This window comes from Saccoglossus kowalevskii, chromosome 10 (genome assembly GCF_978046115.1).
Source record: "Saccoglossus kowalevskii chromosome 10, keSacKowa6.1, whole genome shotgun sequence".
Lineage (NCBI taxonomy): Eukaryota > Metazoa > Hemichordata > Enteropneusta > Harrimaniidae > Saccoglossus > Saccoglossus kowalevskii.
In genome coordinates this window covers 35776342-35791235 of record NC_140650.1, presented here as the reverse complement: position 1 = coordinate 35791235, position 14894 = coordinate 35776342, and the positions used below count along the sequence as shown (strand labels likewise).

The following is a 14894-nucleotide window of genomic DNA, read 5'->3' as shown; positions in this document are numbered from 1 at the left end:
GTGATAACTTTAATACCAGATACAATGTATAAACCTACTCTGTAGTGTGGACGTTTTTGTTCAATGTAATTAATCTTTTCTTTGATTTAGTACAAACATTTCAAATGTTCATATTTGAATCTACAGTTACATATTTGTGTATTTATTTTCCGGTGTACTAACACACTCTGACATAAATGTTAATATCCATTATGATTATCACAACCACAATTATCAAACAAACATGAAAACTGGACTCGCAGGTAACTAGAAAACAAGCAGCCTATCGGCTGAGATAGCTCCGCTGTTAGCAATGCACATTTCAATTAAAGAACTGAAGACATCATTAGAAAATGAACAATATGTATAGTATCAAAGCAATCGGACTTACAGTTTTTAACAAGAAGTCGAAAATATCACTTTCTACCAAAAATGACCAAAATATTCACCAAAGTTAGAGAATTGAAGATATCATCACAAAATGAACAAATCTGAGAGAGGTCCACATGTAGTACCTATATATGTAATATCAAAGCAATCAGACTATTGGTTTTTTACAAGAAGTCGAAAATATCACTTTTTACCAAAAATGACAAAAATATTCACCAAAATTATAGAATCGAAGATACCATCACGAAATGAACAAATCTGAGAAAGGTCTACATGTAGTATCTAAATATGTAATATCAAAGCAATTGAACTATTGGTTTTTAACAAGAAGTCGAAAATATCACTTTTTACCAAAAATTACAAAAATATTCACCAAAATTAGAGAACTAAAGATATCATTACAAAATGAACAAATCTGAGAGAGGTCCACATGTAGTACCTATATATGTAATATCAAAGCAATCGGACTTGTGGTTTTTAACAAGAAATCGAAAATATCACTTTTTACCAAAAATTACAAAAATATTCACCAAAATTAGAGAATTGAAGATATCATCACGAAATGAACAAATCTGAGAGAGGTTCACATGTAGTACCTATATATGTAGTATCAAAGCAATTGGACTTGCGGTTTTTAACAAGAAGTCGAAAATATCACTTTTTACCAAAAATGATAAAAATATTCACCAAAATTAGAGAATTAAAGATATCATTACAAAATGAACAAATCTGAGAGAGGTCCACATGTAGTACCTATATATGTAATATCAAAGCAATTGCACTTGCGGTTTTTAACAAGAAGTCGAAAATATCACTTTTTACCAAAAATGACAAAAATATTCACCAAAATTAGAGAATTGAAGATATCAACATGAAATGAACAAACCTAAGAGAGGTCTACCCAAGGTACATATACACCAAGTATCAAAGCATTCAGGCTTGTAGTTTTCAAGAAGAAGTCGAAAAAGTAAAACATTGACACGGACGACGACGACGACGGACAATCACTCATATGATAAGCTCCACTCGACAAAGTCGACAGCGGAGCTAAAAAAAAATGGTATAAAATTTTTCTAAAAATATAAACAATGAAATGCAACTACTGTAAATAAAAAATACTCGCACAGTTTTATTTTCCATCCATCTCGGTATTAACATTGTTTTGTTTGTCACAAATATGTGAGGGGTTGTTGCTAGGTTGTTGTTGCTAGCTTACTTGCCATCCCTAAGACTTTTAGAGGCTTATTTGAAACAGGGTAGTATCAACCGATTTAACAGCAAACTTTAATTCAACAATGCTGATCAATTTTATCTCAGAAAATCCTTAAATAAAATATAGAGATTTATATGAGATTAAAAATCAAATTCAGCTTCTCTTATTTGAGTGTATTTTGTCTTTACTAGACAAAGGTGAGCAGCTAACAACATTAATCATCTGATGGAACCTCTTGGCACATACTCTTTAGTCATCAACAACAATAGACAAAGCTCTGATCTCATTTAATTTTTGGTGTAGTTGATCTTCGTATGCTTCGTTTGTCATCGTCAAATTCTGTCCATCAGAAAGCTGACCAGACATTTCATCAAACATCTTATATGCTTCAGTATAGTATTCGATCTACAGACAATAGTAAATAACAAATCAATTAACAAACAAACATTAATAGATATTTAGGATTATTTTAGATCATCATACCTGGATATACAGAAGTATTAAGAAGGGAAAATAGTTGTTGAAATACCGGGTTTACAGTGAAGTTACTATTACTTTTCATATTTTCAAACCAAAATATTAAGACAATTATTTTGTTGTCATGTCATGTCAAAATTCACAGATTTTTCAGGTTTGGATCAGACAGATGGTCAATACTTATGTAAAAGAAAATATAAACAGGAAATGTAATGGGCCAAACATTGAAAATGGCAGTAAAAGATTAAAAAATAAAATATTGAAATATACACCCCCTGGTACTACCACTACTTGATGACAAATATACAATGAAGTCAGCAATTGGATTGTCAATTAGACTTTGATGCTAAAAAATTAGCAGCCATGTTGGAGTCATTCCCTCTTAAAATATATTAAGAATAGTGGTGTTCTGCTCAAGTGGAAACCCCTCAGCAACCTCAGAAGAAAAATCTTTTGACCTTCCTCTTTCCCATTACTGTCCTCAAATGGAATGTCATTGTTTTCTGCAACCCCAATCCACTCAATCACCAAATCAGAAATCTATTTACTAGAAAATGTACTAAATTTGAGTGAAAACAAGCCAATACTGACTACATAACATTAGAGTGCACAGTATGTAAAGTACAGAGAAGTACTCCCACTAACATCATCATGTATCCCACACTCTGTAATGTTATTCAGTAGATTTGTTGAAATTATAATTGAAATCTGCCAGGTGGGTGGGGTGGGTGTGTGATAAAATATACAAGCTTTTGAGCATAGATTCCTATCATGCCCTGGTTTATCATCTTACTACACACTCTTTATCCAATTTGTAAAATAGAATATTAATCTATATTAAGTTTTTGATCAGGACAATGCTGTCTCTGATACAGATCAGCAATATAGCACCCTCTATGGCGAGTATATGACCTTTAACAACAAGGAATGAGATTATTATCTCTACCATAAATAACTCTTCTATATATCACAATTTGAAATATTTTATGAGCATTTAATTTATTTTATTTTATTTATTTATTTAACGATTTATTTAAAGAGGGTAGGCCAATATACAATAAAGTAATTTTCATTGGGCCCTCTGTCGGGACAAAAAACACAATATACATATTATAGGCTTGAGCCATTTACAACAAATTTTTCACTCAGATAAATTTTGTATGTTTTCTTAAAAATGCCTAAAGAGGCTGAATTTCTGATATGGAATGGCAAGTTATTCCATAGGGTTACACCTCTATACTGAAATGTCCTCTGGCCCATGGATGTTTTCCATTTCGTAATGCGTAAATTATTTTTAAAGGGGAACCGCTCAATCCCAGGGATTGCACCAAAGAATCATGGGAAACTATTGTTTATGTTGTTTACAATGTTAATCTATCTTTTGTTATCCATTGTTATTTTAATCCAGAAAGTAAATTTGTTGTGAGATTAGGCTTAACTGGAAGGTGCCCCTTTAAGAGAGGAATGTGTACTATACTTATGGGTTTGGGAGATATGACTGAACATTTGACTTATATATAAAGGCGCCAAGCCATTGGTTGCCATATACATTACGACACCTAGAAAATATGAAATTCTGTAATTGATAGGCAAGATGCTATGTTTTTTGAACAGTTCAAACGACGATTGGCTAAAGTTGTCAGAGGAAATCACACGAACTGCCCTTTTCTGAAGCTTATACACCCGACATAAATTTGATTGACTTGTATTGCCTCATACTATACAGCAATAGTCCAATAAGGACTGAAATGAAAAATACAATGTTCTTCTGACGGAAATAGATAAGAAGCTACGAACTCTCATAAGAACACCAAATCTTTGGCTAAGCTTTTTACAAAGCATATCAACATGATGATCCCATGATAGAGTTTTATCTAAAACCACCCAAGCGACTTTTCGAAACTGACTGTTTTAATTATTTCACCATTGAAGTTAACCAAAAAATCTTCACCAATATTATTTAGCCTTTGGCGGGATCCAACAAGCATAGATTTTGATTTAGATGTGTTGATTGACATGTAATTGCAATTAACCCAACGCAAAATTGGCCAAACATCATCATTAATGCACTTTGTGACTACATTGATACTTGGACCAGATGATAACAGAGTTTGATCGTCCGCATACATATCAATGGAACTGTTTTCAAGAAATAATGGTAGGTCATTAATAAATAGAAGAAATAATAATGGTCCTAAAATCGAACCCTGTGGTACGCCATGTCGAATATTGACAGCATCCGACTGTTTACCCGTCAAATACACAACTTGCTTTCTGTCAGTTAAATAAGAATTAAACCAAACAAGGAAGATTGGAGAAATGCCATAAATTGAGAGCTTATTTAATAATACATGTTTATCTACCATATCAAACGCCTTGCTTAAATCAAGGAAAAGCAAACCACACAATAAGCCATCATCCATATTGCTAAGTAATGCATCGCATAGCTTAATCATAGCTGTATGGCAAGAATGTGATTTCCGAAAACCTGACTGTGATTTAGAAATTAAATCATTACTGTTCAAATAATGGTATAAGTGATTATGCACGTGTTTTTCAAAGATTTTTGAGATTATTGGGAGAAGCGAAATTGGACGAAAATTACACAAGTCCTGGGATCCGCCCTTGTGTAATGGAATAACTTTGGCATGCTTAAACATGTCTGGAAAAATACCTGATGAAATGCTGAGGTTGAATAAATAAACAATACTTTCACAAATGAATGGAGCAGAAATGCGCAAAAGTTTAGATGATGTACTGTCAAGACCAGCTGACTTAGAACTGGATAGTGAAAACAGTTGGTTCTTCACGAACTGGCATGTGACCGGTGGAATAACAAATTGTCGAGTATTGGTCAATTTGGGTTCAATAAATTTCCGTAAATTCGTAAAATATGAATCACCCACTGAGACATTGGGTCGTAACTTGTCGGCAACAGAAGCGAAATATGTATTGAAATTATTAACAATTTTTTCGAAGTTATTGCCAACTGAAATATGAACATTGAGAGAGTTAGATTTACCACCACTGATCAAATCGTTAAGGGTTTTCCACAAGGCGGCACTATTGGAGCTATTGATTTTGATAAGTTGAATATAATGGTTTTTATTAGCGGCCTTGATTAAATTAACTACCAGATTATGTTTGGCTCTATATTGGTTTAGGACAGTAATATCACCCAAAGTACGTGCACGCCTCCGAAGTTTGTCTCTTTCTCTAATTTTAAGTAGAATGTCCGTATTCAGCCATCCTGGCAGTCGTAATTTTTTCAAACGTCTACAAACAAATGGAGCATGCGAATCAGAAATATTATTAAAAATAGAATGCCAAGTCTCAAAAGCTAAATTAGTATCAGTAATGTTGTGTACGGAAATTAGAGGCGTGTTCCGAAAGTCAGCCAAAAATAGAGACTCAACGAACACTTTGAAATTGCTATAACGAATAGAAACATGATTGTTTGATTGAGGGAAGGAACGGAGTTTGCGAACCACGAATATAGGGTTATGGTCTGAAATACCCAAGTTGTGAATGAGAGCCAAATTAACATTTTCATTATAATTGACATAAACATGGTCCAGACATTTACCGGACGCAGGCCTCGTAACACCATTAATAATTTGAGAAAAGCCTAAGTCAGCTAAGCAATTAAACAAGTAGTGAGTACAATTAGATGGAACATCATAATTAAAGTCACCAAAAATATACATTTCTTTGCCTTCTAGGTAAGCTTTTTCAATGTTATGAGCTAACAGCACATCTATGTTATGAACAGTACTTGGAGGTCTATAAACGCAATCAAGTAAAATAGACCTACAACTGGGTGGAGTTAATTCAATCCACATAATTTCAAGAAAATTGTTCTCAAGGTCAAGTTTACGACTGAAAAAAAAGTCGGAGCTGATGAAAGCCACAAGCCCACCCCCTCTCCCATTTGGACAGTCCTGTCTAATTAAATTGAAACCATTAATATGAAACTCATTGTCATGGTAAGACGAATTGAGAAAGGTTTCACATACAAAAAATAAGTCGACTTGTTTTTTACAATCAGCAGTAAGTATCAAATTAAGCTCATCAATTTTGTTAGATAAATGGTTAATATTAATAAACCCAAGCCTCAGACCATTCTGGAGGTTTAAATTATTCATGAGATTGCAATTGTCCGAAACACTACAACTGGAGTGGCTAGAAACGGCCGTCTCATCCTGGCCAGATATCTAAAAGTTACAGTGTTTCTGCTTGTGACCCGTTTTCCCACAACTCCAGCATCGAATACCTGTTACTTGACGACATACGCAAACTGTATGGCCTGCCTCGCCGCAATTGTAACACCTTACATCGCTACTGTTGTGCTGCTGCCTATTTAAATTACACACGTGGGAAGTATGACCAACACTACCACAGCTGTAGCACGTCACACGTCGTCTGCTATTAGAGTGGATATGAGGATTCAAATTATCCCCATGGATACTTCTACGATGAGCACTATTACGTTGGTTTGAAAACTGGATGGATCGAGTGATATGACACACGGTATTAAAATTTCCCACCAACCTGCCTGTACCCCGGGCATTCAAATGAACCTTGTCACTGTATAAGTTAGTGTTAATTACCAACATTGTTACGTAATATTGTGTCATTGTCAATGAAAGAAGCACCATTGTTTTCCGCCACGAGTCAAAGTGATCGGTTTAATGAATTCACAGCTGCACGCAAATAGTTGTCTCTTGAACACACACTTGAAATAAAAATCTTGGTTGCTGGATTAATAGCTTTAACTTTGTTAACAGATGATGTGCATTCGTTAACGATGTCATGTTCAAAAATAAAATTCTGAACATCATTGGTTCCACAATGGATGATAACCGAGTCACTCTTTGCAATCAATTCTGACATATTGTCAATACACCTTGAAACATCCGGGAAAAGTGCCCCTGACATTGCAATCACTTTGGTTTTGTATAATCTACTTGAATCAATATCTCGAAGAAGTGAATCTCCAATAATAATTGAATTAAGCCGATCTGATTCAGATTCATATGGCGGAGCTTGCGGTGGAGAATGTGTGACTTCACAGTGCTCTTCGGAAATACCAGGTGGTACATTTTCCATACAGCCATCGTTAAAACTAATCTTGGATTCAAGACTACGTATTCTCCTTTCCAAATCTAGTATATATTTGTTCTGTTGCACAAATATGTTTCTAAAAGCATCCAGATCGCTTTTTTCTAGTTTACAGACAATTTTACAGCCTTTGGCATAAGATTTGGGCTGTGAAATAGAAAGACCAGTAATTCAACAATAACAAGCAGCCTCTCGGCTGAGATAGCTCCGCTGTTAGCAATGCACATTTCAATTAAAGAACAGAAGACATCATTAGAAAATGAACAATATGCATAGTATCAATGCAATGGGACTTGCTGTTTTCAACAAGAATTCAAAAATATCATTTTTCACCATAAATGATTGTGGTTTTTAACAAGAAGAAAATAACACTTTTTACCAAAAATGACAAAAATATTCACCAAAATTAGAGAATTAAAGATATCATTACAAAATGAATAAATCTGAGAGAGGTCCACATGTAGTACCTATATATGTAATATCAAAGCAATTGGACTTGTGGTTTTTAACAAGAAGTTGAAAATATCACTTTTTACCAAAAATGACAAAAATATTCACCAAAATTAGAGAATTAACGATATCATTACAAAATGAACAAATTTGAGAGTAGTCCACATGTAGTACCTATGTATGTAATATCAAAGCAATTGGACTTGTGGTTTTTAACAAGAAGTCGAAAATATCACTTTTTACCACAAATGACAAAAATATTCACCAAAATTAGAGAATTAAAGATATCATTACAAAATGAACAAATCTGAGAGAGGTCCACATATAGTACCTATATATGTAATATCAAAGCAGTTGGACTTGCGGTTTTTAACAAGAAGTTGAAAATATCACTTTTTACCAAAAATGACAAAAATATTCATTAAAATTAGAGAACTAAAGATATCATTACAAAATGAACAAATCTGAGAGAGATCCACATGTAGTACCTATATATGTAATATCAAAGCAATTGGACTTGCGGTTTTTAACAAGAAGTCGAAAATATCACTTTTTACCAAAAATGACAAAAATATTCACCAAAATTAGAGAACTAAAGATATCATTACAAAATGAACAAATCTGAGAGAGATTCACATGTAGTACCTATATATGTAATATCAAAGCAATTGGACTTGCAGTTTTTAACAAGAAGTCGAAAATATCACTTTTTACCAAAAATTACAAAAATATTCACCAAAATTAGAGAATTGAAGATATGATCATGAAATGAACAAATCTGAGAGAGGTCTACCCAAGGTGCATATACACCAAGTATCAAAGCATTCAGGCTTGTAGTTTTCAAGAAGAAGTCGAAAAAGTAAAACATTGACACACACGACGGACGCCGGACGACGACGACAAACAATCACTCATCATTGACGCTGCAGGTCGGCGTCTTCTACACCGATCTGACGCATATCGCGCTAGGTGTGCCCGGAGTTTGTTCGAAATTTCGTTTTGTTTCGAAGTCAATCGTCGATTGTCACGTATTTTACGAATATATTAAATCGTTTCAGAGACCTGTTTACTAAATAATGATAAATGAAACTTAGAAAACTTGTAAGAACAAACTGGGCCCAAATTGTGCAAATTGCAATAAGTTTACGCTGCTAGAGTCTGGTTCGGATGGAGTTCTACGCGTGATTTTATTTTTGCTGGTTCCCGCCTCAAGTGACATGGCGTACCTACCATTCGCAAAGGACGCCGGGAACCAGCGAAGATTTTATTGCGCTCAAGGACGTTCTATTTTCGAACTAGTTGAAACCGGAAATAACGCAACTACTTCCGAACTTCAAACACAAATTTGATTATCGTTATTATGTGTTAGTTTCTGTTGTTTTAAAGATTGAATTATGTATGACAATAATATTTCACTCTATAAACAATGTTTCACTAAAATATGTGATTCAAAGGCAACCCAAAATGTAAAAAGCAATATCAAGTTCCGCGTATAAACACTGTTGTAAAGAGGCGGCGGAGCGAAATTTTAGCCAAAATCGGCTAGTAAGGCGTCATATGACACAGGTTTGTGCTGGGACAGCGCTTCCTGTGACAACACAACGAATCACTCATATGATAAGCTCCGCTCGACAAAGTCGACAGCAGAGCTAATAAAAATCGAAGAAAGCTTAGAAAGAACTCCCATGTGCTGAGAGTATTGCAGACACATTAAATATAATTCGAAATTACTTAGCTGAAAACTAATTATGCAAATCAGAAAATTAATATGACCAGATTTGAGTGTAAAACTAATGAGGTCTGCGCAATGTAACAGAAAATCTATGTCTCCAAGTTTAATTGAAATGTGATTAGAACCAAAAAATTATGAATTATTATGCTTATTAGGGAATTAATATGAACAGATTTTTACCCCAAACTAATTAGGTTTGTACATTGTCCTAGAGCATCTTTGTACTAAGTTTCATTGAAATGGAATAATTAGTACCGTGAAAACTCCAAAATTTCGACCCCTCTAAAAATTCGATCGCCTATTTATTTGCCGGGTTTCGGTGTTTTATTTACCACCAAATTTTTGACTCCACTAAAAATTGCCGACTCATTCTTATTCGAAAATTGCGACCAGTTTTAGTTTTCCCCCAAACAAAAAAAAAACCGATGTGAGCGTTCAAACGGGACCTTCCTCGAAGGCATGAATCCGGGTTTCTGATTGACTGAGAGATTTTTATTTTATTGGTAACGAAAATATATTCTAAATAAACGAAGTTTCAAATAAAAACGAACACAAAAATCTCGGCATGCTGCGTTTCTGAATTGTTGATTATTACTGTACTCAGTAGTGATTATAATAATGTACACAAAATAAATTTGTTGAATGGTTATGAAATACAAATAAAAGTCAACTTAGTTTCATCGTAAGCGAATGATTCCGGTCTCGTATAAACGTTTGATGCTGTAGGATATCCGCCATGTTCTCTTAGGTCAAATAGGTCAAATCGCTAATTAACCAATCAAAAAGCTGGATGATGCCAACGTGTTCAAATTACCATAGCTTATTTAAATATGTTAATGTTATTGAACGCAATGCGGAAGAGATTGATGTTGTAGTACGATATTTTGGCTTGGATTTTGATGCGAAAACGGCATGATTTTTTTTAAATAAAAAAATTAGTTGTTTTTAAAAAATAAACTGGTCATCTGAAGAATAATTTAACATTGTTCACAGTGATAACAGCTCATTCTCGAAAGGAAGCTTACCCGCTCACGCTAGTCACGATAAAAATCATACACGTGTACTCTTGAGTAGACAGACGTCAATGACTACGGTAAAACTTAGACTCTATTTTAGCCGGCAGGATTGATTGAAATGTCCGAAAAATGACGCCAAAATACACCTTAAAAGTCCCATTTTATTTTCTTATATCCCATATTATTTTTTAATCCAAGGGCGAATTTACGGCAGAATTTGGTCCCTCAAATAAGGGACACGTGAGCTTTGATTCTAACCGGATACATTGCACTGGGTCGGGGAGATAGTTTGCTAAACTTCCATGTATCTTTTGTCCAATGGGTACCTGTACTTCGAACATTCGCAAGTTTTCCTAGGTAGTGCGAGACAGCTTTGTCTTTTGACCTATTAGTTTTGTGCTGACCTCTTCTCCGCGTCTTGATGTTTTGTTTTGCTTGTCATAATACTGATTGATGACTTTGTTTAGATTTTGAGTTACAACTCGGCCACGACCTTTGCTTTTACCGTGAAACATGAGGAAGTTTACGTCAATTGACGGACATTGCATTTTTTAAAAACTAATGAAGCACACTGTCTATCATCCCCATTTTTTCATTTGCTGATTTCTATTCTGAAAAATTCGACCGTCCGAAAATGCACCTTAATTTTGACTCTAAAAACACGTCACATTTCTAACACCAAATTATTTAAAACCGGTCGAAATTTTGGAGTTTTTACGGTACTTTAGATATCAGTGTGAAAGCTTAAAATTGGTTAATTATGCAAATTAGGTAATTAATATGTACAGATTTTAACCCACAATTATTCAAGTCTGTCTATTGTCCTACAGCATCCATGTACATTCATTGATATGTGATGTATAGTACCTGAGATATCAGTGTGAAAGTTGGTTAATTATGCAAATTAGGTGATTAATATGCACAAATATTTACCGGAAACTAATTGGGTCTGCATAATTCTATATTCATTGAAATGTGATGATTAGTACTTTAGATATCAGTAGAAAAGCTGAAAATTAATTATGCAAATTAGGTATTTAATATGCACAATTATTTACCCTAAAACTAATCAGGTCTCTGCATAGTCCTAAAGGATCTATGTACCAAGTTTCATTGAAATGCGATGATTAGTACTTGAGATACCCGTGGAAAAGCTGAAAATTAACTAATTATGCAAATTAGGTGATTAATATGCACAAATATTTATCGAAAACAATCAATCTCTGCATAGTCCTTGAGTATGTAAGTACCAAGTTTCATTGAAATGTAATGCTAACTACTTATATCAAATGCTGAAAATTAATTAATTATGCAAATTAGGTAATTAATATGTACTGATATTACCATAAAAACTATCAGGTCTGTGCAGTGTCGTATGACATCTATGTACCAAGTTTCATTGAAATGTGATGATTAGTACTTGAGATATCAGTGGAAAAAACGAAAATTGACTAATCATTATGCAAATTAGGTAATTAGTATTCACGGATTATTACCAAAAACTAATCAAAACCTAGCATTAGTTCAGAGCATCTATGTACCAAGTTTCATCAAAATCCAATGAGTGGTTGTTTAGATATCAGTGGAACAGTCATGAAACCACTAAAAAATAGCTAATTATCATGCAAATTAGGTAATTAATATGCACGGATTTTTACCAAAAATTAATCAAATCTGCGCATATGTTGAGAGCATCTATGTACCAAGTTTCATCGAAATCCAATGAGTGGTTCTTTAGATATAAGTGGAACAGTCATAGAACAGCTAAAAATTAGCTAATTATCATGCAAATTAGATAATTAACGAGCATGGATTTTTACCAAAACCTAATCAAATCTGCGCATTGGCCCAGAGCATCTATGCACCAAGTTTCATCAAAAACCAATGTATGGTTCTTGAGATAGCAGTGGAACAGTCGGACACACATACACACACACACACATACACACATACACACATACACACATACACACATACACACACACATACAGACACACTAACTGCAAAGACTCCCATTTTGTGCTTCGCACATGGGAGTCAAAAAGGAGGTTCATCTTGAACAATTTTCAGGTCATGAATATGAATATATTCGATTATATTGTATCACTGAAAAATTGGAAATGCAGAACTAGTATTACTAAAACTACCGAATTCGGCTGATACCCCGCCTATCCTAAACCCCGCCCATGGGCGATGTTTCAAATAGTGGGCGATGTTTTGGTCCACACATTGCCTGACTGAACCAACAAACATTTTTACAGACCCCAATTTTCCCGTCCGACATCTTGTATCGAGCGCGCTATTTCAAATATGACGCTAAAATAATTCACTGTGAAGTTGAAAAGCATTAAAACTTCAATAAAACCAATGCTGTATACGAATTGTTGTTGCGTATTATTACACTCGAATAAAGTCTACGCTTGAAAAGAATGCTATTTACAAAGTTTAAAATATCCAAGCCTTCCTGGTTCGAGCCTCTTGGTTGTTATCAGTAATACTTAATTTTTGTCTGTATCGCATTCCAGACAAAATGTCGGTAAACAAGAAATGGGCGAACTAAAATGTCTCCTGCGTTTCACATGCGACATGATTATTAAAAAACACAGTTAAGCGGTTATGTACGTTCTATAAAGCTAACCTTGTACACATAATCTTGTACTGACGTGTTTTTTCTCCAAAAAAGACGTTCTCTTTCAGTTAACCCCCAGTTAGCTCTTCCCGTTCATGGTATTTGTGAGAGTTGAAAGATTTTTTGAACACATGACAAGTAACTATATTGATTTACGTACGTTACGTCATGTATGTTCTATAAAGCTAACCTTCTACACATAATATTGTACTGACGTGTTTTTTCTCCAAAAAAGACGTTCTCTTTCAGTTAACCCCCAGTTAGCTCTTCCCGTTCATGGTATTTGTGAGACTTGAAAGATTTTTTGAACACATGACAAGTAACTATATTGATTTACGTACGTTACGTCATGTATGTTCTATAAAGCTAACCTTCTACACATAATCTTGTACTGACGTGTTTTTCTCCAAAAAAGACGTTCTCTTTCAGTTAACCCCCAGTTAGTTCTTCGCGTTCATGGTATTTGTGAGAGTTGAAAGATTTTTTGAACACATGACAAGTAACTATATTGATTTGCGTCAAGCTGGGTGGCCCGAATTTAAATATCAGTGCGTGAACTCAAACGCGTGGTTATCAGAGTTCAGTCGAAATGTACGTGAATATTGCGATCGAAGTGCGCTGTCCAGAGTTTATTATATTATAGTAAAATTTAACTTGACGCATGGTATGGTTTATATTACATGTTCACTTCATTTCGAATAAAAAAATCACCATTGGAACATTGGTGAATCACAAGTATTTAAAATATTTTCTCGACTTTCCGTAGATACCCGACTACTATCATTTTTAATGATTTAAATGCGCCCATGTTTATGTTTGCGTAATTATTACAAATGCAACACATTATCAAGTCGGTAATATTGAAATATTCACAGAACCAATACCCGGGTCAGCATCCTAACAATAGTAAAAATTAACTTGAGTTTGCGTAATTATCATGAAAGCAATACATTACAAAGTTGAAATATTCGAAGCTGGTACAATATTGTAAACAAATTTGCGTAATTAGAAAAGCAGTGCACTCAGTAAACGACGTTGATATATTCAAAGCCAGTACAGAGTTGCATACAAGTTGCGTAATTACAGTATCGTCGGATATAATAACAATTTTACTAGATCGATGCGCGAACCACAAAAGAAAAAGGTTGCTAAGGTAACGCGCCAGTTCAGCGCGTGACTTGGGGTCAAACTTCGGTCAACCACAGTCCCTCCGACTGTGGGTCAACACACATCGCCGCGCAGCAAGTTTCGCAAAGTATTTGAAGTTCAAATGCGTCCCAAAATGATGTCGCTGATCACTCAGTTGTCACTCAGTTGTGTCATGTCCATGATGCACCCTGTTTCGACTTTGACTTGCTTTTCCTTCTTAGTGCATGTTCTTGTTCACGTAAAATGCGACCTCTCAGCAATGTATTAAAACACTTTGAATTTATACTTTGCATGATTATATTTGGTCAACGCGAAACATTTTTTTTTCTAGACCATTTTTATCAACGCAGGGTTATTTTTCCAGACAAGATGGGCCTCGTAATATCTGCCAAAAGATCTTTTGGTCCACATTTTTCTAAAAAAAAATCGAATCCTCCATAAGATCGCCCAGGGCGGGGGTATCAGCCGAATCCGGTAGTTAAGAATGCAATACATTCATTAAATATGATAACACTACATATTCACATTATCACATATTGCATCTCTGCAACAGGTGGGTTGATACAAATAAATACATCACCTCTAATTGAGTAACCTGTCAGACAACAGCATATAAACTGACTCCCATTTAGAGTTACATCAGATAATAAAGCACATTTCCATCTCTTTTGTGAATGCCAACACCCCTTGGCATTTCATCAATAACATTTGTGGAAATAATATTGGCCTTAGAACAAA

General features: G+C 34.5%; 1 protein-coding gene across 1 annotated transcript in view; it reads right to left on the bottom strand.

Moving 5' to 3' along the window:
* Positions 1–1690: 1690 nt before the first annotated feature.
* Positions 1691–14894, bottom strand: part of LOC144355711 (bridging integrator 3-like) — a 57465-nt gene continuing 44261 nt past the window's right edge. Inside the window, exon 7 of the mRNA XM_085504804.1 lies at positions 1691–1987. Within this exon, the coding sequence (XP_085360930.1) occupies positions 1832–1987 (156 nt within the window). The 3' untranslated portion in view covers positions 1691–1831. The remainder of the gene's footprint in view (positions 1988–14894) is intronic.